Source organism: Phascolarctos cinereus, unplaced genomic scaffold, assembly GCF_003287225.1.
Source record: "Phascolarctos cinereus isolate Bilbo 61053 unplaced genomic scaffold, phaCin_HiC Scaffold_1;HRSCAF=81, whole genome shotgun sequence".
Taxonomy (NCBI): domain Eukaryota; kingdom Metazoa; phylum Chordata; class Mammalia; order Diprotodontia; family Phascolarctidae; genus Phascolarctos; species Phascolarctos cinereus.
In genome coordinates this window covers 140,221,397-140,245,454 of record NW_027555514.1, presented here as the reverse complement: position 1 = coordinate 140,245,454, position 24,058 = coordinate 140,221,397, and the positions used below count along the sequence as shown (strand labels likewise).

At 37.4% G+C, this 24,058-nt stretch overlaps 1 protein-coding gene across 1 annotated transcript in view; it reads right to left on the bottom strand.

Moving 5' to 3' along the window:
• LAMB4 (laminin subunit beta 4) overlaps positions 1-24,058 on the bottom strand; it is a 144,281-nt gene that overhangs the window by 38,084 nt on the left and 82,139 nt on the right. Inside the window, 10 exon segments of the mRNA XM_078154356.1 lie at positions 293-496; positions 1,375-1,577; positions 4,430-4,590; positions 9,613-9,958; positions 9,961-9,987; positions 12,416-12,512; positions 19,814-20,034; positions 21,010-21,191; positions 21,193-21,232; positions 23,466-23,623. Coding sequence (XP_078010482.1) covers positions 293-496; positions 1,375-1,577; positions 4,430-4,590; positions 9,613-9,958; positions 9,961-9,987; positions 12,416-12,512; positions 19,814-20,034; positions 21,010-21,191; positions 21,193-21,232; positions 23,466-23,623 — 1,639 coding nt within the window.

The window sequence follows — 24,058 nt, the reverse complement described above, 5'->3', positions numbered from 1 at the left end:
TCAATGTCCCCACCGCCTTCTCCATACACTCGCATGTGTGCGCACGTACACACCTCCATACACCCACACACATGCAATTCCTTCCCCTTCAATGGCTGCTCAGCTACTGAGCTGTTATGACACAGCACAGCCAAACCCCGGAGAGTCAATTTCTTTTAACTTTGATAAATTTAATTTTTGAATAACAGGAACATTATATGGCTTTGTTTTCATTTACCTATTTTTTTTTTCTGAATGTCACATTTATCATTTTACTGTTAAAGCAAGATGGAATGACATGGCATTTAATTACCTGATTCTCTGATACTTGTAGCTGGTTGGTCAGATTATTAATCATAGACTCAGTTTCTTCAGCTTTCTTGACAGCATCCTCTGAAAGGCCTAGAGAACCATTACAGCTTGGACCTCCACACATCCTGTGCCCATAAGCATCTTTACACAGAGCTCCCCCACAGGGCGCAAGAACACATGACAAGTTTCCTGGTATTCCACACACCTAAAAAGAGAATTTGTTGTCAAGAAGCAAATTGTTTGAACTGCAAAAGCTCAGAAATCTGATGCTGAAACAGGATATATTAAACATTCTATTTAATGAAATTATGAATAAGCACAGCAATGTTAATATTTGCCTGAAAGCAATCACTGCACATGGTCTGATGTCCCAAATTTTATTGCACCTAAGCATTTTTAATTTTTTATGATCATATTTTAAGAGCATTACATCAACTAATGTATTTTGTATTTCTCGCTGACTTGTAAAATAAAAAATATTAACTAGGGTAAGACAAAGTTAAAATGTTCAGGGCTACCAGATTTTATAGCAATATATTCAAGTGTAAGTGATGAAAAAACACCCATGGTTTCAGAAACAATAGTAGACCAGGAGATTAATAGGTACTATCTCTGTCATTTGGATTTTGAAAAGGAAAGCCCCCCACCCCCACCACATTTTTGGATATTGGGGGTCAGTCTAGCCTTGACTGAAAGTGCAGTGGCCACATTCAAGGACCTGATATCTCATTAGTGATTGGCACAGGAGTTTCAACCTGCTCCATTTCTGACTTGGCCTGGTTTGTCCCTCCTTTGGGCAGCCTTTTGTTTCCACACTCCTGGGGAGTGAAGGAAAGAATAACCATATTGGTGTTGGACTTGGGGTGGACACCCCATGGGCTTGGCCCACTGCAGCTCAGAACTCCAGAGTTCAGGCAAACTACCAGCCTTAGCTTCTACAGTGACAGGGATTACAGATGTATACCACTACAACTAGCTAGAGAGACTTTCAAGAAGGAAAACAAAATGTGAGGGAAGAAAAACTGAAGAGATAATGAAGTAGGAATCACAGGACAATTTTAACATTCAGTGTTTTCTGTTTACCTTTTCGTTCAGTTTTTGGATATCTGGAGTCTGAATCTGTTTTAATTTTTTCAGTGAGAAGTCTGCTTTTGAGGTTAGTCCATCTATCATAGTAAGCATATCATTCCTAGTATTTTCAGAATGTTTTATGATAAGCGTTGTCTCATTAATTTTCTGTTCTGCAGATAATGACATCTGATAATATTTCTTGATCTTGGAGGCATCTGTATCAATGTAAATTATTGTGAAAATGATAGTTGAGAGAACAGCATGTTCTGTATCAGCCATCTTGATCCCTTCCAGCAGCCAGTGCCTTCCCCTCAAATTATCTTGAATCTATTTTGCAAGTACCTGTATAAGTTGCTTTTCCCTTACCATACATACATTCCTATATTGTAAGCTCCCTGAGGGCAGGGCTCTTTCACTTTTGCTTTTGTGTCCCCAGAACTTGGTATAGCTCTAAGTATACAAAGGATCACATTCTATAGGTTTAGAGCTGGAAGAGATCTTAGAAATCATTTGGTCTAATCCCTTCATTTTACAGATGAGCAAACTGAGTCCCAGAGAGGTTAAATAACTTTAACCAACGTCACAGAGTAGTAATCATCACAGGTGAGATATGAATTAGGGTCTGTGACTCCATGTTTAATATTGTTTCTCTGTGTCACATCTTAATAAATGTTTGTTGGTTGATAAATTAAAGACAATAGTCCTATGATGTGTTTATTTTTTTCTTCAAATAAAACCCCTCCCCGCAACATTGGTTCTTTCATTCTCTTTGAATTTACATTTAAAGCTGTAGAACTATAGACTGCCCACTTATTCAGAGCAAGTTTGCCTAGTAGTATGATGCACCTCATAGGAAACTATATGGAAGGAAAGAAAGCACTCTGGCCATGTCCTCATGCTCCTTGAACACATATTATTTGTGTTATATTATATTATATTATATTATATTAATCACATTATATTATATTAAATTATAATGCTGTATCATATTGTATCATATCATATCATATCATATGTTATATTATATTATATTATCTTACATATCTTTTACATTTATATTGCATATTGATTGGTTGAATACTCTTTAGAGATACACATTTCTGCTTTTATTTGCGTTATATTTTTAATCTCTGCCACAAGCCACAGTTTAATTTTTGCATATTCTCTTTCCTGTTGTGCAAAAAGTTCTGAGAAAGCCTTCTTACCCCTCCCCCCACCGCTAAAAACTATGAAAGAGATAGATCAGAATGAAGAGAAGGACATCCACCTTTTGTGCCCCTCTCCACCATGTCTCCTTGTCATTGGCAATGCAAGCATTCCTGGTCTGCAGATGTAACTATGACTATGATTTCTTCCTTTGCTAGATCCTATTATTTTGCCTGTGACAGTAGCAGACATTACAATTAAATCAATTTGAGTCCCAAGAGCATTTGGGTCCCAAGGAATTTTGAAGTCTCTTATTGCTCTTATTGGTGTTGAATAATGAATGACATAATTATATCATGAATAATTAAATAATTAATGAATAATCATATAAAATGAGAGGCAATGTGGTGTAGTGGATAGTGAGATGGCCTCAAGAAAACCTAGGTTTAAATCCTACCTTTGATCGTAATTAAGCTCTCGTTGACCTCAAGTAGCTCTCTAAAGCTGTAAGTTGTAGATACTGTAATACCTTGGTGGGAAGAGTTCCTCACTTAGAGTTCCCTATATTTATGAAATCACATGTTCACCGTGGCTTTTATAGGTGCAAATATGCACACATATGTATACATGTATGTTTATATATACATACACATATGTGATTCATGTATGTAAAATTATAAGTCATTATATTTAACATAGCAATGCAAAGATTCAGCAGTGTGGCGTAATGAAAAACCAAATGAACTTGGACAGAAAGCAAAAGGGTTTGGGTTCCTGACTGTTGCTTATTAACTGTATGATCTGGGTTAGACACTTAGCCTCTATGATTCCTAGTACTTAATAAAATAAGGATAATATTTGCACTATCTGACTCACAGGATTTTTGTAAGGCTCAAATGAGATCATGTAAATGAAAAGGGAAAAGAACTTTGCAACCATAAAGTATTGCCTTAAATATACACTGGTACAAAAAGGGAATAGACCTCAGATTCAATTTGTAGAGGGAACTCCCAAGTGGGGAAAAGCTCTCTACCAAGGCAGGTTAGTACTTTCTCTGCAATTTGTAATCTTAGAGGGTTTCCTGGGGAATTGAGAGTTCAGGTAACTTGTCCAAAGTTACACAGTCACTATATGTCAAAGGGATGATTTGAACCCAGGTCTTCCTGGCTTTGAGGCCAGTTCTCTTTGTTATGTTATGTAGTTTTTTAATGCACTATTACGAATATTACTAATAATAGTTACCTAAATTTTTGTATAAGTTATAAATTATAATTCTAGGTTTTAGGAAGCTGGGAATCCAAGAATTTTGTCTTCTCCTCCCTACTTCCAAACTTCTTAAGTTCAGATTACCCAGACCTGGACTTAATCTCTACAAGTGACTGAATCTTCCCAGTGTCTTATGAGAATTTTAATTTACTTACTGTTTTTTGGTGAGTAATAAAACAGGGATCTTGCCAAGCTCTCATACTCTCTCTTATCCAAAGTTCATTAGAACTTAGTTATTAGTGTTAAGGAAGGGATGAGAATGTAGCTTGCAAAGACTAGAATATGGCTAAGAGCTGTTTCTGTTATTTCCCCAAGGCTACACTAGGCCCACTAACCTTGGGGTTCTTCCTTATCCCAGACCCCTCATGGGTTTATAATTAGATACCACTTTAGTTAACCTCTAGTATATGTTTAGGTTATACATTGTTGGCTGAGTTCTTCATTTATAGAAAGCATAGTCTAGGATCCCAAAAATGTTCAAAAGCTGAAACATTCGTGTGCAAATAATACTTTTAAGGGGTGTGGTTTTGCTTTCTAAAGCACTTAGGCACTATGGCAATAGCACACTATAAGTAACTGATGGAATGCAATGGGTATTTCATCAGCTGCCAAGAGGGAAGTTCACCAGATGATTGAAATGCATTTGGTTTCTTACCCCTGATGCTGGAATTGCTGACATGGGAGGCCAAGTGCACTTTTTTCTGCAGGTCTTTGAGTAGATCATCCACTTCTTTCCCAATGCCCACCACAGTTCCATTCAGGTCTTGGAAATCATAAGCTCTATTCAGTTGTTGGGCTATCTGATCAACCTGTGTTCTAGAGAAGATTATCATATTTGTTTGATTTTAACAAAGATCCTTTACATCTCATTAAACCTGCAATACATTTGAGGCCTTAGGGAGATGGGAGCTACAAAACAATTCACAGGATCAAAGATTTAGAGCTGAAAGGAGACTAAGAAATTATTTAGTCCCACCCTCTCATTGTACTGATGAGGAACCTGAGACCAAGAATAGTGAAGCCAAATGCCCAAAGTCAGGTAGTTTTTAAGTAGTAAGGATTCAAATGTAGTTCCTTAGAATTTAAATCTCGAACTCTTTCTGCTATGCCCCATTGCTCTCTCTGTCATCATCTCTTTGTGTCTGTCTATCCTTCTAACCCATCTAATATAGCTGTCTAATCTACCTACCTACCTGTCTGTCTATCTGTCTTTATGTCTATCAATGTATGTAAAAGTTATTGGGTGTTGTAAAAGTCTCAGTGCAAAAGTTTAAGACTGCACTAAGACTTCTGGGACTTGCTGTGCATGGATATATCTTCTTAGCTAATATGAAATTTGTACAGATGGGTACAAAGGACCATGGATCTTGAATGGGAAGGATCCTTTGAAGCCATCATTTTATAGATGAGGAATATGAAGCCTAGGCTGGTGAAATGACTTGTCCAACATCTCTTGATTAGAAGCATTAGATTTATAGTTTGAGAACTTGGGTGCTAAAAACTCACCTATCTCTTTGACCTGGGGAAGTCACTTGACCTAGCTGAGCCTCAGTTTTCTCATTTTTAAAATGGGGATAATTTAAAAATACACAACCCATTTGTAAATGGTATAGTCTTACATAAATGTTTGCTATTAGGATTATTGTGTTAACCTTAATTTTTATTATCTGAGGACTGATGCTTCAGTTAATGAATCATCTTGACCCTTTGTGGTCCCATTCAGTCTCGGAGGCCCACTATTGAATGAATACAAAGCATGCATTAAAGACATACTGTGTGCTAAGCAATGGGGCTAGTGCACATTTGAACGACCACCAAACAACTGGCAGAAGAAAGGAGAGGAAGTGAAATGTCTATCAGGCAGCTTGGTTTCTAAGTAATAGCTCTGGAGAAAGATTAACTAGAGACAGTTCTTGTGTCTGCAGACCCTGAATTTGCCTGAGGATGTGGGAAGGGAGGAAGGGAGACAGGAAGGAGGCCTATACCTATGGAGGGAGGGGACAGAGAAGCTAGAACAGGAGGAACACACTGGGCCAGGCCAACCGGACGCGGACACAGACAGGAAAGGATTGGTGACAGGGCAGGTGGGGATAGACACGTGATATCTGAGCTTGGACAGAGAACAGATGTGCAGGGGCAGACATGTGGGCAGGTGACAAGGGGTACTGGAGGTCTCAAGCAAAGTCCCAATTGGCTGCCAGTCTCTTTGCTTCAGTTCTACTTTCATCTGGAGGGTTTTAATTTTTTTTAAATTTTTGGTGGGGGGATGGTGAGGGTGGGGAGGGAGGCCAGGGAAGGCCAAGCAGAGTGGCAGAAGCAGAGAGAAATGGCACAGTAATGTACTGTATAGTAAAGTTAACATAGCTTTTTTTTTTTCTGGAATGCCGATTTCTTTGAGAATTCTTTAAAATTTGCAAATGTACCTAAAGTGAGAACTATCTTACTAATGATAAAGAAAATTCACATCTTTGTAGCACATTTTAGGTTACAAAATGCTTTCCTCACTATAAACATGTTAATGCAAGTATTGTAATATCTATTTTGTAAATGAGAAAACTGAAACTGAGAGAGACTTGCTTAAGGTCAGAGAGCTTGTACACATCAGAGGCAGGGTTTGAACCCAGATGCTGTCTTCTCAAAGACCATTACTCTGCCCACTACATAACATTTTCTCTTACAATAAGGTTTTTGCAAAAGGAATATTCTTTGTCAGTTTCTACGTCCTCCTGACTTTTGGCTTAGAAAAATATTATTGTCATCCTGATTTCTACTTCCTATCTCCAAGCTATTTCTTTTGGTCTCTGGAGGAATACATTCCTTTCTTGCCTGGAAAAATAGGTCCACTCTCTAGAATCCTAGTTGAAACTCCTTTCTTCTTCACCACTTGCTGTAAGGCCCTTCTTGTAGGGTTTTGCCAGACCCTCTCCTTTAGGTGACTGAATAGAATTTTGTCTTCTACTGCCAGTTTTTGTAGTGAGCATTTTTTTCTCAACTTCTTCTTCCCTCCCCCATTAGTTCAAAATAGCTCTGGGTTATGCTTATCTTAGGCTACTTTTTAGGGGATACACATAAATATACATTTAAACGTAGGGTATTCATGTACAGGCCAATTATAATGTCCCCTCTACTCCTAGTTCCTGTTGCCTTTCATTAAAATGTTTCTAAATGTCCACATGCACATTTTAACAGGAAATCTGTTTGGATCATCCTTCAATTTCTAATAACTTTTGGGAGAGGAGGATGTTTTGCTATAATAACACATTGTTTTGGTTGTGAAATTGAAGCCCCTTTAGTCTTGTATGTTGAGACACACTAGCTGGACAAATTTCAAGGGGAAACAGTTCAGCAGCATGGAAAGAGGACTAGAGTTGGAATAACAGAATCCACGTTTGAATCCTGGCTCTGACTGAGCGTGACCCAATTAACATTGGGCCTCCATTTCCAGATCTGTAAAACGTACATTCTGGGTTAAATGGCCTGTAAGGTTCTTTCCTATTTCCAAATCTTCTGATGCTGAATTTCAAGTAACCTTAGTAATATATGGATTTTTGGCAAAATTGGAAAGTTTAGAAAAAACTAAATAAACTTTATTGGAGTATGGTTATAATAGCCCAAGGGCACAGTGAATGGCACACAGTAGGCGATTAATACATGCTTATTGATTTGCTATTTATATTCAGTTCAATTCAGCAAGCATTCATTTGGTGCAAGCTATATGCAAGACATTATCCTAGGTTCTGGGCATACAAAGATGAAAAAAACCCAACAACCTTACAGTCTTTCCCTTAAGGAACTTACAGTCTAACTGGGGGATGACGTGTTTACTTTTTATTTTTATTTTTTGTATTTTGCTAGGCAGTGGAGTTAAGTGACTTGCCCAGGGTCACATAGCTAGTGAGTGTCAAGCGTCTGAGGTCACATTTGAATTCAGGTCCTCTCGACTCCAGAGCCAGCGCTCTATCTGCTGCGCCACCTAGCTTCCCCAAGATGAAATGTTTAAAAAAATAAACAGATGAAATATGATAAAAGAAAAGCAGTGATGATAAATGGGAAGAGGAAGAGTTCTGAGAGTAGATCTATTTGGCAGTCTCCACGGATGTGGTTTATTTGGATGTCAGCAAATTATATGAAAAGGGCCATCTTGCTATTTTTATGGACAAGTTGAAGCAAAGTACCAAATTCAAATAGGAAGAAGGGCTACTATACCACACGTAAAGATCCCTGTGGGCTGCATATTAACTTAGAAAACCATGTTTATGTATTTCTTTTTTCTTTTTTAGAAATTTTTTTATTAAAACATCGGTATATTATATTAAAATAAGCACAGCCAGGTGGTGCAATGGATAGAGTACTGGGCCTGAAATCAGGAAGGTCTACCTGAGTTCAAATCCAGCCTCAGGCACTTACTAGCTATGTGACTCTGGGCAAGTCACTTAACTCTGTTTGCCTCAGTTTCTCCATCTGTAAAATGATCTGGAGAAGGAAATGGCAAGCCCCTCCAGTGTCTTTGCCAAGAAAACTCCCAAATGGGATCAAGAAGAGTTGGACATAGTTGAAACGACTGAACAACAATAACAACAATAGAAACAACAACAACATCATTAAAGTCAGGTAGGAACTACAGTTTAATCTGGTTTGGGCCACATTTGGGAGTGTTGTGGGCCATGTGTTTGACACTTCTGGTCTAGATGAGACATCTTTCTATGTTAATTCTGAGATCCAGTCATTTTCAGTCGTGGGGATTAGGGAAGCCTTCGTGGAGGGGACAGCACCTGATTCAAAAGGAACATATGAACAAGCAGATATATCGAGGGAGGACATAGCAGGAAGGATAGGTTTGGGATCTCTTGTCTCCATGCCTTTGCAAAAGCTGCCTCCCGTATGTGGAATGCATTTCCTCCTTTCCTCTGCCTCTTAGAGATGCTAGCTCCTGGGGCAGCTAGGTGGCCCGGTGGATAGAGCACTGGCCCTGAAGTCAGGAGGACCTGAGTTCAAATCCAGCCTCAGACCAAACACTTGGCACTTACTAGCTGTGTGACCCTGGGCAAGTCACTTAACCACAATTGCCTAAAAAAACCCCAAAAAACCAAACAGAAATGCTAGCTCCTTTCAAGAATCAGCTGAAATGCTACCTTCTTTGAGACGCCTTTCCTGATCCTCCCAGATGTTAAAACTCCTCTCTGAAATTTGATTGTGTTTATTTTGTATATTTTATATTTTCTTATCAGTGTATATTTTTTCCCTTTCCTTCCCCTTCTCTCTTCTTTCTTCTCCCCCAAAGTTCTTGAGAGGAGGGTCTGTTTCCATTTTGTTTGCGTTTCACCAGGGCCTAGCACAATGCCTGGTATGTCACAGGTAGTAATAGTTTGTTGAATTGCATCGAACTGAGTTGCTACTATTATTCTTATCATTTCCCTGAAGTTGGTAATCTAGGTTAAAATCTAAAAAGTTCAACTGTTAGTTAAAATGTATTTGCATCTGGGAAAAACTTGCTTTCAAGTAGGTTAAGAAGGAGATAAGCAGGGGCAGCTAGGTGGCACAGTGGATAGAACACTGGCTCTGGAGTCAGGAAGACTTGAGTTCAAATGTGACCTTAGACACTTACTAACTGTGTGACTTTGGGCAAGTCACTTAATCCCGATTGCCTCCAAAAAAAAAAAGAAAGAAAGAGGCAAGCAAACACGATGACTAATTGGGTAATTCAGGCTGTTAACTGATAGTTTCTCTGACATTAGTATAGGTATATTTCCAAATTCGGTTAAAGCCGTTCAGATTAAAAGCACAGCAGGAGTCCTGGTTAACAGTGAGTCTGGTTCTTTTATTTGAGCACAGTCTTACCTAACTGAGTCATGATAATCCTTGACGTTTAAGAATTCCCCAGATGAGAAAACAGGATGTTTCAAAATCCTTTCTATTTCAGACATGCTATCTCCTAGGCGTTTGAAGTCTGCATTGCAGCCAGGCAGGGTCTCTCTTTTATCCTCCAAGTTTGCAGCCAATCTAATTAACCCTTGTACAGCATCAGAGAGGGAAGAAATCTTACTGTCCCATTGATCAAAGCACAAGTGACATCGAAGACAAGTGGGAAATTCCTGGGAATGACCACGGGCACAACGATCACAGAACTGGCCCACGACACCCGTTCGGCACAGGCAGGAACCAGTTTCCTGGTCACAGATGGGTTCTGTGTCCCTTCCTTGTTACACTTACATTCTAGAGGGAGAGGGAGAGAGAAATGAAGCAGATATTTCATAGCTTGGGAGAAACTTGAAAATAAAGCAATTCCTTGCCCAGGCTTTCACCCAACCCTCTTTACCCTTCATCCTTCCCTCCCATCAGAATCCTGCCCAGAACTATCCAATAAATATTTTAAATAAGTTTAAACTTAGTGAATAGTGCAATGGCTATTAGTATACAACATCTGTCTACTGGTTAAAATATGCGGAAATTGGCTAATGTTTTAATTCTTGAAAAGATTAGATTACTTTTATAAGTTCTCAAGGAGGGGAACGTGTCCTCTTAGCATGGCCAAGATTGACCAGGAGGGTCAAGCCTGTGATTTCTATTAGTCCTTTGCTATCAGTGACTCCCAAAGTGCTTTGAACAAATTGCTTAGCTGCTCTAGTTCTAAGGCTTGTCTCTGTGTCTGTGACCCCACCGAAGTACCTTGTTTTAGTTAAGTCCCAGCCCTGGTTGGATAGGTTAGGCCGGGGGTGGGGAACCTTCAGCCCTGAGGCCACATGTGACCCTCTAGGTCCTCAAGGGAAGCCCTTTCCTACCACAGCAGGGCAGCCATCCCAACCCCTCACTTTATTTTCAGAGTTTTCTTTCTCTAACCGGAGAATCATTGCCAGCCATTCATGTTTCAGAGTACTTCCAAAGGCAGAATTACGATGAACCTGGGCCTTTAAATCTATGCCATCAGAATATGAGCCTATCCTGTCTCACTATCAATTAACATTTATTGAGTACCTGCTAGGTACCAGGCACTGTGCTAAGGACTGAAGATACAAAAGAGGCAAAAGACAATCCCTGCCCTCAAGGAGCTTACATTCTAATGGGAGAAATAACATGCAAACAAATATTTACAAAGCAAGCTACATACAGGATAAACAGAAAATAATTAATATGGGAAGGCACTAGAATTAAGAGGGGTTGGGGAAGGTTTCTTGTAGAATCCTCTACTTATTAAATTGGTACTTAATATCCATTATTTCATTTGGTCCTCATAACAACCTAGTAAAATAAGTACTACAGACATCACTTTCATTTTACAGATGAGGAAACAGGGTGAGAGAAGTTAAATAATTTGCCCAGAGTTACCCAGGCAGGATGCCAACTCAGACCTTCCTAACTCCAATTCCAGCACTCTAGCCACTAAACTATATGTGCTGCCACTGTCTCCTTGGAGTTACAGTAAAGATCAAGAAGTAATAAACATAACTGATTTTTGGAGTAAAAATAATGGCAAATACTAATGAGGACTGATGAACTAATTAGGCTCCCCAAGCAGATGCCATCTGTCCGATGCTTTCTGTTCTGATCCACAGGACTCCTCAGGACCCCCTAGGTGTCAGCATTATGTTATTTTCAGCAGCTTGTGGCAAGTTCTGCTTTCTTACAATGACCCTCATCTTTAGCAACTTCATTCAAGAAGCAGGTCATTTTGTTAATTGAGTCTCTATTAGTCACATCTCTAACCACAGTTATTCTCCTGTTGCTCAGGGCCACAGTTTTGCAATTTCTCCTTAATTGCCTCAGTATAAGAGATGAAAATCATTTTATGAGTCAATGAAAGTCTCTTGTCATTGAAATGCAAGAGTTGCCACACCCTAAGGGACACCATAAACCAGATTTTCCAGATGTCCTAACAATTCCTGGGTTTTAAATGAGCATTTCAATTTTAAAACTAAGGGAGTAGTTTACACACTAGAGGAATTATTGAGAACCCAAAGCTTTAAATAGAGTGCAACTGGGAAACACTTGCGTTAAGAGCTTATTGGAAGACACATGAGAACATTCTTATGATATGCAGAAAAAGCCTCCCTAGGTCCTTTGACTGCCAAAATGACACATGTCATTGCTAGCCTTATCAAAAGGCTAATTCTTCACCTTCTTTAGATTCTGGATTAGCTTTGTTTGGGAGTTGACTAAGAGAAATCTATCTCCTGGACTCCAGCCGGGATAGGAGTATGATAGTTCGAGGACACAGAGTCTTGGAAGTTTTCCTACCCTGCTGATGGCCCCTGATTCTCTTCCCAGAGAACCGCTCCCCCCCAACTCATAGTGAGGTTAACATTCATTCTCAGTGCATCCTTAAAACAACAGGAAATCAATGCAAAGGCATATTTGCATTGCCTTCAAGGGTCTGGTCCATTGTGGTCATTCTATCTTCTTTCTGTCTCCTTTGAGAATTCAAATTTATTTTAAGGTTATAAAAAGAAATTTTCAGAAGACCAAACCACATGATGTTATTAATTAAATCCACACTGTTAAAACCACTCATCAAATAGTCATATAAAACTGGATATCTTTTGAATGGTGTCCTCATCAGGGCAAAGCTGTGGAAAATAAGGATATGTTTTTTTAAGACAAAAAATAACTAACCATGTAGTTTTTTAGAGTAACTGCCAATACTTACCAATGCATTGCATCTGGGGATCTCCATAGTAATTTTCCTCACATTTGTTGCAATGTTTTCCGCCATATCCCAATTTACAAGGGCACTGGCCCGTAAACTGTAAAAACAGTCATGGATGAGGAACTGATGAGTATGTTATAATCCAAGAAGAACTAATTCTAACAAAAACCATTTTTCCCCTCTCCTGTGATTTAACCTATACAGCTGTGTAGAGACAGAAGAGGGGTGGTTCCCATGGCTTAGGGCAAGCAATAGAAAAGAAACAAGGAGGGGAGGATGGCGCAGACGTGTTCTGGCTTCCCCATCTCTGATATACTGTCTGCTCCCAGCTGCTCTGGGACAGGTGGTTCCCAACTGAGAGACATACACAGATACAAATGAAAACAAAACAGATAGAGGGAAGTGGGCCAGATTCTTTTCTTATATAATTGTGGGAGTTTTCCCCATAAGGATAACAGAGTCCAAGGATCTGGTAGAACACTCAATGTCTCGTTTGGTAGAAAATTTTATACACTCAATTTGCAGCTTCTAGAAATTAGCCTGGGAATATTTTGTTTAGCAGTTATATTTGCTATAAGGGTTTTGCTTTGCTTTTTCCCCCTTTTTCCAATGGGGGAGGTGGGAGGGGGAAAATAGATTTATTTTTAATTTAAAAAGTTAGATAAAATATTTAAATGTAGTAGTTTTGTTTGCAAATCTACATAGGATAAAGACAAGAAATGGGATAGATAGATAGATAGATAGAATTCTGTACCTTGTTTCTGAATGTAGTGGAGGGAAATGAAAATTCTCTCTCTCTCACACATACACATACACATACACATACACATACACACACACACACACACACACACTCACACATACACTCATATATGTATATATACCCAAAGAAAAAGGGAGAAAAAGTCATTATGGTCAGATCCTTTAGAATCTTAGGATTAGATAGTACCTCAGTGGTCACCTACTCAAACTTCCTACCCAATATGAAAATTCTTTCTGGAGTGACTTTTCTAAACAATAGACTTTGGACTATATTCTTGCCAATAATTTTAATAATTGGTACAAGAAGGAAAACTGTTCATATGATTATCCAACAATCATTCCACCACAAGATTTCATCTAGGATCAAAACAAGAAGAAAGCTTGCATTACTAAAGCATTTTTGGTAGCATTATGAGATCCTAAGAATCTTTTGAATTATTGAAAAAAGAATAATTATATGTAGGGTAGTTTTAGTGTTAAGTATATGTTATTATATTCTTATTCTATAAAGAAGACAGCTAGTCAGTTTAGTGAATAGAGGGCCTGGAGTCAGGAATACCTGAGTCCAAATTTAGCCTCAGACACTTATAAGCTGTGTGACCTTGAGAAAGTCACTAAACCTTTTTCTCCCTCCATTTCCTCATATGTAAAATGGGGATAATAACATCTGCCTTCTAGGATTGTTGGGAAGATCAAATGAGTTAAAATTGTAAAGTGTTTAGCGTAATGTCTGACGTTATATAAGTTTTTGTTATCATCCTCATTATTAGTGTATTATTATAATTTAAGAGTCTGAATTTGACAGTTTAAGTAACTATCAATTAATTCTTTTATATATGTCACCTTTCCATTTTCGTTGCCACCATTCTCATTCAAGATTTTATTACCTATCATCTATACTTTTTAAATAGCCTAATTAATTTCACTTCCTCTTCTATTATTTCTTCATATCGACTGATTACATATTAGTATCATTGCTTCCAGATTAATCTATATAAAACACAGCTATGATTATGATACTTCTACTATGAAACCTTTCATGGGTCTCTATTGGCTACCAAGAAAACAAAAACACCTTAATTTGGTCCCTAGGGCCTTTCATGCTTTTGTCCCCATTTACCTTTCCAGTCTTATTTTCTTCTATTCTCCTAGAGGTATCTGATATTCCAGTCAGAATGGAATCTTTTCCCTGAAAATGGCCCTTGACTTTCTGCTTCTCCATCTTTGCTCATGCTGTTCTATCTGCTGGGAATGGTTTTCATCACCATCTCCATCTATCTAAATTCTACCCATCCTTCAAGGACCAATTTAGAATGTTATCTCTTTCCTGAAACTTTCCTTGGTTTTCATGTCCAGATGTGCTTTTTTCTTCTTCCAATTTTCCACAGTCTTTACTTCTTGTGTGGTACTCTTCTGCCTTCTCTTATCCTTGATAAGAGGGACTATAAGCTTCCAGATGGGAGGCATTTAGTCTTCCATGTCTTTGTAGACTGTCTCCCTACCACATCCCACCCAATGGAGCATCCAGCCCAGTGCTTTTCCTAATAAGCAAGTGTTGAATCATTGAACCAGAAAATTCAGTAAACCAGCATATCCTATTGCCCAACTAATTTAGCTAAGTGGAACATCAGTTGAAACAACTTTCATGTGATTGTAAAAAATTGTGTAAACACTGTAAAAGGAGATAAACTCATTTTTCCTTTCAGATTCTTGAATAAACAGGAAAAAGAAAGTAAAGTCTGTTAGCTGTATGAGGCAGCTAGGTGATAACAGTGGGTAGAGTGCTAGATTAAAGAAGACCTGAATTCAGATCCAGCCTTAGACATTAGCTGTGTGACCCTTGCTAAGATACTTAACCTTTGCTTGCTTCAGTTTTCTCATACATAAAGTGGGGATAATGATAACACTTTCCTCCCAAGGTTGCTGTGAGCAGTAAATGAGATAATATTTATAAAGTGCTTTGCAAATCTTCAAGCCATATCAGTGCTGTTATTATTGTAAGACCCAATAACATTACATTTCTTTAATTGATGGTATTTACATTAGTTAATTTTTCTTCTTTTAAAAATCAAATTTTACATATAAAGTTTTAAAATGTGTTATTTGTGGAGTCAGTTTTATGTGATTGTTATTAAAGAAAAATATCCAGATTCTATAAATATGTTGTTCAATAAAACATATAATTTCTTGTTTTTGGTGATGATGATTGTATCATTAACACAGGTGTGTATGTGTGTGTATATGTGTGTGTGTGTGTGTGTGTGTGTGTGTGTGTGTGTGTGTACCTCCTCCAAATAGCCATAATTTACCAACTAAATTGAACATAGTTTTTCTCTCAATGGCTGCATATGCCTCAACTTAAATTAGTTTTGGCAAATAAAATAATCATCAGCTAGACTGCAAGTTCTTTGAGGGCAGAGCTTCTTGAGTTAACAAAACTTTGACTCTCCCCCTCTAGTTTTGCACACAGTAGGCACACAGTAAATTTTTTTGGTATTCTTTCATTCAGTTTTTTAACTATAGCTATAGAATTTAAAAATGTCCAAACAAGTCACTGCCTTAAAATATTTAGTCTGTATCTTCCAAAAATGAAATCTGTAGGGAATTAGGTCATACAACAAGTAGGCATATTGGTTAAAATGGCAATGCTAAGGCGATATTTATTCAATATTAAAAGAAATTAAGAACATCAGACTTGGTGGCACCAATATGAGATGAGTTCATACCTTATAGGCCAGAATGCACCCAAAGTTCATTCCTGCACTCTTTCATATTTGGCCTTTGGTAAATATATAGCTGCTTCATAGCAGGTCTCTCTCTCTCTCTCTCTCTCTCTCTCTCTCTCTCTCTCTTCTCTCTCTCTCTCTCAATAATGTGTGTGTGTGTGTGTGTGTGTGTGTGTGTGTGTGTGCAATTGGAAAAATGGTTGCTAGTTTGCCTGTAAAAAAAATGGGGAGGGAACAGACAAGGAGACTCCATCACACTATTAAAAGATAGGTTACATATATCAATATGTTAAAAAATGAGAGAAACCTTGAAAGCCTACAATATAGTCATCATCAACCTAAATTGATAGCAATTTTTTTTAAGTCTTGTTCCAAGGAGTGGGAGTAGAAATGGAATGTATAAAATTCTTATCTAAGGTATGTTAAAGGAGTCTTTATATGGAGCTTTGTAACTGAAAGAAACATGAGGGTGCTTAAAAGGCAAGGCAGACAGGCAAGAGCAGAGAGAAAAGCAAGACACTCACATCCAAAAGTAGGAAATGTCTCTGATGTAACATCTCCTAATGTTGAAAATAAAGTATAGTTAATTTTTTATAAGATCAAAGACAGAACTGGAAGACCTTTAAATACCACTTAGTCATAAGGTTATAGCTAAAGAGCTGGAAGATTTAGATTCTCTCATCTAGTCCTCCTCCCTAATTTTTACAGATGTGGAAACTGAGGTCCAGACATTAAGTGGTATATCTAAGGTCACACAGATAGTGACAGAGCCAGAATTTGAACCCAGATCTGAGATCTAGAGCTAGAAGGGACCCCAGATGTCATCTAGTCAACACTCTCATTCTGCAGATGAGGAAGCCAAGTCCACATGTTAAGTGACTGCTCAAAGTCACACAGGTAGTGATCTAGGTATGATTAAGACTTCTAACACCAAATCCAATGTTTTCCCATCATTGCCTTCCCTTTGTAACCTCTAGCCCATTTTATAAATAAGACAGAGTGTAGGTATATTCTATTTTACCTCCACTTTTTCTCTACATGCAGTCAACACTATGTGTGACTTAACAAAAATGATAAAAGGCTATCTACCTTCTCTTTCATCTTTTGATGCCAATTACTTCCTGTATGGATATAAATTCTAGTTTATAGAATTATGAAATCACAAAATCTTAGCATTACAAAGGACCTTTGAGGACCTCATCTACATCAACCTTCTACTCAATGGAGAAATCCCTTCCATGATATCATGAAACATGGTCATCTATCCTCTGCTTGAATATTTTTAGTGATAGGTTACCATCTAACATCCTTAGATGTTAGAAAGCTCCTTATTTTGTTGAACCCAAATCTCAGTTCATTAATACTCATTTTGTCAGTGCAACACAATGTCTTCACCATCATCTACTTTTCAGTCCTTCTAATATTTGAAGACAGCTATTATAACTTTCCTCAGCCTTCCCTTTTTCAGGCTAAATAATCTTGATTTCTTCATATGATCTGTTTTTATGTTTCCTTGACATCCCATGATCCTTTGGATGAACCTTACTTTGTCAATAATCCTTTTAAAATAGGCTGTCTTCTCAAAAGTATGCACAAGGTTCAACCAGAGAAGTGTACAGTGTGATGATTACTTCCATAACCCAGATACTATACTTCTATTAATGTAGTCTAAGGGTGCATTACCTTGCCATCAGCTGTCTTACACTCTTGTTTCTCATGAAGCCAGAGATCAACTAAAACTCTTGTGCATTTTTCACATAAACTGCTGCCAAACTACATCTATGCTATTATTGTGCAACTGATTTTTTTTTAAACCAAATGCAGAATTTCATAATTACTCCTGTTAAACTTCACCTTGCTGCTTTAGGCTCCTCTGGCAGCTTGGCAAAATCAGTTTGAACCATAACTTTGCCATCTATCCAATGATCTATTATTTTGTGTCATCTGCAAATCTGACCAGCAATTCTTTTCCATTTTTTAAAATCAAATTTACAACATTTTTACAACAACAAATTTACAAATTTACAACAAATCAAAATACAACTATTGAGGAAGGTTAAAATATTCAGAATCCTGAGTATACAATTCAAGAACTTTTTTCCAGGTTGACTTGGAGATATTAACCAATATTTTTTCATCATGGCTATTTAAACAGCTTTGAATCCAGTTATCTATACTATAATTACTCCCACGTTACTCTCCTGAATTCTAAGGACATTTATTCCCTAAATGTAGAGGGTTGAAAATCTTTGGCAGCGGCCCAAGTTAAAAAATCAGGATGCCAAGTTAAATTTTATGAAGGGGTGCACTCTCTAGGCACTCCTGTCAAAAACCCCAGGCCCTTCCTTTCACAGATTTCCATGGAATCCATGGAATCTCATGAAATCCCAAGGATGCAATATCAACAGCATGCCAATTCCTTCCAGTTTTCAGTATCCAGGAGTCAGGTATTTATACTAAGTCTCAGGGTCAAATTTCCATCTATTCTAACTTCTACTACTATTTATTCCTGTAGTACTTCTCTAGTCAGGTATTCAACCTTTGAATAGTTTGCTGGATAATCAGACATTTTATGATGTAACTGTACGTAAGCTATACCTTAGTCTAAAACCTTAATATGCTTAACTCATATTACATAGGGTTTAATAATCCCAGTTTTATCTTGATTCTCTTGGACCCAGGTCATTAAATTCTGATTATGACCCTCTCTTGGTGTCTTGCTATTTCTAATTGCTCCCACTGGATTACAGTACCGTATATATTTCAGTAACTGCTAAGAGATATAGGCGAGCCTTCAAAAAAGATTTCCTTAGGCAAAAACCAAAACACATTATACAATTTATAAACACTAAACTTTTTTTTCCCTAAATAGATCATGCCAGTCATATTTTTTTTCCCTTTCTTTCAATGGGCACTGAAAATCACTCATATACTTTAGTATAATTGAGTATGCAATGAAAGAATGCAACTTTGTAGAACAGTCACTGGCGTATATTTCCCAGTGATGCTTGGTGGTAAACAGTTAATTCTTCAATGTTTCAAGGGTTCTTTCACTGCTGTCATTGGGTACTCCCCCTTTTGACACATCATAATCCTTCTACAATGTCAGAGATAATACAAGCATAGCTTTATAGTAGGAAGGGATATTAGATGCTATCAAATCCAACCCCTTTATTTTATAGATGAGGAACTGAGGTCCAGAGAGATTAAACACTGGCCCAGGGTCACATAGCTAGTAAGTGACTGGGATGGTATTTGAATGGACATTCCTGACCTTCAATGCATTTTGCTTTACATAACAACATGCCTTTCAGAGGGTCTTCCAGTGTTGCTGTGACCAAAGAATTCTGTCTTGATTTGGTAATGAGCCTCTCTGAAATTAAAGTACTAGTTTTCTGATGAAAGACACATAGGCTGTCTTTGGGCTTATATTTAACCCTTATAGTAAAGAGTCCTGATTTTACTCTGTCAATAAGTAGTTTGTCTAGCCTAAGGGAATGACATTTTGATTTAAATAAAAAATAAGATTATAAATCTGATATGTTAGTCCATAGCCGAAGGCCTCAAGTTCATTGCCATATGTGGTTTATTCTACTTCAAGGTCCTCCTGTGATAACATTTATCAGGTAATGAAAGGAAAATCATCTCTGTTGCTACATTTCATGTTTACCTTCCAGAAGTGGGCTGGCTCTAGACAAAAGGATGCAGCTGGCAGATTTTGTTTCTCCCTGCTCCCTTCTTCCCCCTCTTTTTTCCCCTTCTAGCTTAGTCTCAGCATGAAGACATCATTCAGAAGTGATTATTAGCAAAAGCAAAAAGCATTTAATATGATTTGGACTAGAGAGTGTTCTTACTGTGTTTCACCATTAAAGCTAACACACTGTATGCTATTAAAAAAAAGGGATCTTGCCTGGTTACAGTGATTATTATGAGAATGTTGGGGGTCACATTCACAGAACTGACATCCTCTACCAAGGACCAGATTCCAGTATCCTTTGGCACATTGGTCACAGGCCAAACCTATGACATTTGGCAAGCAAGGACACGATCCTGTTGTTGGGTCACATAGGCATGCTCCATCACCCACTGGACAGGTAGTAAGGTTTACCCCAGAAGGATTGCAATCACATTCTAGGGAAAAAAAGACAACCATAACCTTAGATAAAACAAACAAACTTGTTAGTTATTAATAATATGAAACAATCCCAACTTGGAATGGGTAGTGTGCCCTTTTTCCAAAGAGCTCAAAGAAGAACCACTTTTTCTTTGGGATGTGATTTCCCATAGTCTTAATATGTTCTAATTCAGACATAGTAGGACACACCAAAAATCGCTTTCTACAATTAGGGAGGAAGGTGCTAATTTTTTGCCAAGTATGTTAATTTTTTGAGCCCACTGAATTCCATCTGATTGCTCTGAAATAGTTACTCATTTCAACTTCAATTTTTCTAAAGTTTTTATACTTCCCCCAAAGGTAAACAATTTATTGTTTTAGGAATAGGCCATAGTCTTCCACTAAATCTGTTAGGAAAATTTTCATTAATGACATTGATATGTTAACCACCAAAAGTGAAACTCAGGAATACTATAGAAGAAATGCCTATGACTACAACTTCTGTAATGACACTTCACCCAGCCTTTCTCTTTCAATTAATTATTAAATCAAAATATTAATTTAAATTAATGCTATTTCATGAATCCTTAGCAATATTAATGCTACTAAAAAAAAGCTTCCAAAGAACATTGCTTATAGCTTGCTTTATAAAAGGCAACTAGGTGACATAGAAGATTAAGATGGTTGGACTTGGAGTCAAGAAGATCTGAGTTTGATTTCTGTCTCAGACACTTACTTGCTGTGTGACCTTAGGCATTTTATTTAACTGCAGCCAGCCTCAGTTTCCCCATGTGAAAAATGAGGATAATAATAGCACTTTCCTCATAGTTTCTTGTGAGGATCAAGTGAGGTTTTACATGTGTTGAAAATCTTAAAGCTCCACATATATGTTAATTATTATCATGCCAAGTTCTACTTCAAGAGAGCATCTGTGTGCTGCCGTGAAAATGACAAGCTGTGATTTTGTGACCATATTTACACCACCAACTTACTTCTGCAATTTTGTGTGAGTGCTGATCCAAAGTAACCTGGTTTACAGAACTGGCAGTTGGGTCCATGAGTGTTATATAAACATTTAAGGCATTCTCCTGTTACCCTGTTGCATGATTGTGGATCTGTTCTATCTATATTGTTATTGCAGACACATGGTAGACAAAGGCCTCCTGTTATTCTCATTTCCATAAAAACCAGTTGAGCATTCATCACATTTAATACCTATGCAAGAGGAAAAGATTGAAAGAAAAGAGAATGGGGTGGTTAGAAGTATAGGAAATAACTTAAAAATTGAATAGGAAAGTGAAAGAGCTCCCTCAGGTACTATAAAAAGCATCTGCACATTAGAGTAAACAAGGAAAAAATGTTTCGACATGAAATATAAATCCATCTGCATTTACTCTGTAGTCTCTAAACATATTTGCAAACATGTTAAAATACTTAATAGTTATTTAGAACAAAAATTCCTTGGAGGAAAATACCTTCTCCAAGGCTTGTTTCCTGTGACATTGGGAATTCAGGGATGGGGCTGAAGCATTTACCAGGATATGACTTTGGTAACAGATGGAGAAATTGCTATCCAACTCTGTCCCGATAGAATATTTTGATGCAACTATGATTTTATTGGCCTAGGTACTCCCTTCATTGACACAGATCATAGTACTTTCCTTCTCACGTGCTAATCCTTCTCCATGTTAGCCCATTAAGCTTCCACAGAGCACAGAGGTGTCAAACTCATTCATGGGGGGGCTGGACTCATGCAGCCAAAAAAACTCCTTTGGTTGCTCAGAACCAGATTAAAATGTAATTGGGAAATGCTCAACAAGATAAATAAAAATATAATAAGACATAGATAATGAGAATTTGTGGTTTTCTAAGTTAATATGTGGCCTACAGGGATTTTTTTAAAATCTGAGTTTGACACCACTATTGCAATATGGTACAATGGACAGACTGTTGGACTTGGAGAGAGAAAAAGCTACAAATCATACCTCTGATACTTAATGGGCTCTGTGCAACTTATTTAAACTTTCTGAGCCTCAGATTTCTTATTTGTAAAATTTGAGTAATAATACCTGTGGTATATACCTAATGGGGTTGTGAGACTCACATGAACTAATATGTGGATAACATCTGCAAACCTCAATACCTTGTATCAATGCTATCACTCTAGCTATTGGCATATTGTTTCTCATTTTCCCCAACACAATCAGTTTGCTGCCTTTTAAAAAAACTTACTTAAGATTCCTTAATGATCTTATAATGATTCTGATGCACGAGTTATGATTGGTAAAATGCTACAGCCTGATTTACCCACCTGGCATCTTTCAATTGCTCTTTGGGCTATTTGTAATTTGGATCCCTCTCAGAATATTGTGCTCTAGGATTTGCAGCCAGGTAGCATTGTTGTCATCCTCTTTTGTCATCCTCTTAACCAGTTGTCTATGTACAGCCAGACTTTGAACTTGTCAGAGCAAAGATTATTTATGAATTCATACTTGGAAAACCCAAGTGGTTGGAGAACGCATATTGCCCAGGTTATGATGTTAAGCTTAGTAGATAGTCTACAGAATTATTTCATCTATATTATGCCTATTGAGTAGATACTTCAGAGAAACAATGATATTAGCCCAAAACCAAATAGGAGGAAATGACAGATTAAATTTAATCATATTTGGAAAACTGTTCTCTGCTTTAAACGATCCCAGTCTGTTTACTGCCATAAAAGGTCATTTACCAATACCAATACCAATACTAATACAATATTCTCCTGGTTATTTGCATATGGCTGTGAATAACCACTAGCTCAGAAGAGCCTAAGATAAATCCAAAGAACAATGGAAAGATTGTGGCAGGTGAAAATAAGTTGTAGTCTGATGACTTATATGTGAGCATCAGCATAAAACATATTATTGAAAAATTTGAGCAGAAAAGGAGATGGTTTAGTCATATAGCAAGAATTGTAGACCATTAGATGGGCAGTCTGAAGAATATATTGCTATACCTCTGCTACTAAAAAGAACAATCATGAAATATACATATTCTTTCCAGATATATATGGGAAAACATGTATAAAATCATGTAAGATAATAGACAGAGAAGGATTTCAATCTATGTCACATAAAAAGGTATTCACACAAATGAAGTACCAACACAAATTGACTTTATTTGACTCAAATATAATTTAGTTAGTTTTCTGTCTTTTGGTGCATATTAGCTATAGAACTACTACACTGGAGGAAGATGAATTTCCCTTAATTTCTTGATTCATACAATTGTTCAACTCAATAAGGTAGAAATTTGATGAATTTTCTCTTCATATCAGCTCATTTTATATTCTTTACCGCAGATTTGTGTAAGTCAGGTAAATGATGAAATTGTGGTCATGTGTCAGCCTACAATCAAGGACTGTGGAACAAGGGAAAAGGCACATAGGATAAAATACATTCCATACCTGTATAACCCTCTTGGCAGTTGCAGATTATTTCTAAATTCCAAGAATTCTGGTAGCAGGAATGGGCAAAATACTGATTACTTGAAGGAGCATCAGGACACTGGCAAGGAAGACATGGTTTTCCAGAGAGAGGATTTCCATAGTAACCATCAATGCATCTATTAAGAAAATTTCCTTATAGATCAAAATATGTACCTGAGAAGTACATGCACAAACACAGTTGTAATTCTGCCTTAAGAAAATGTGATCCAAAAATGTAATAAATTAGAGAATGACTATTTACTTTGCTAAAAGATTCTTCATTTCACAAATATATTCATTGTAGAGTCCTTTAAATAATTGTGCTTTCCAAGTGTCTCAATTTCAAACATTTTCATTACATACCACTTTTTAGGAATATGCAATATAGCATGGCCATGGTTCAGTCAAAAGAGCACTAAACTTGGCATTGGAAGACCTGGGCTCAAATTCTACCAGACACTTATTGTGGGCAAATCACTTAACTTTTCTAAGCCTCAGAATCTTTACCTGTCAAAGGGGGATAATAACTCTGATCACGTACCTGCCTTACAGGGTTGTTGTGGAGAAAGCAC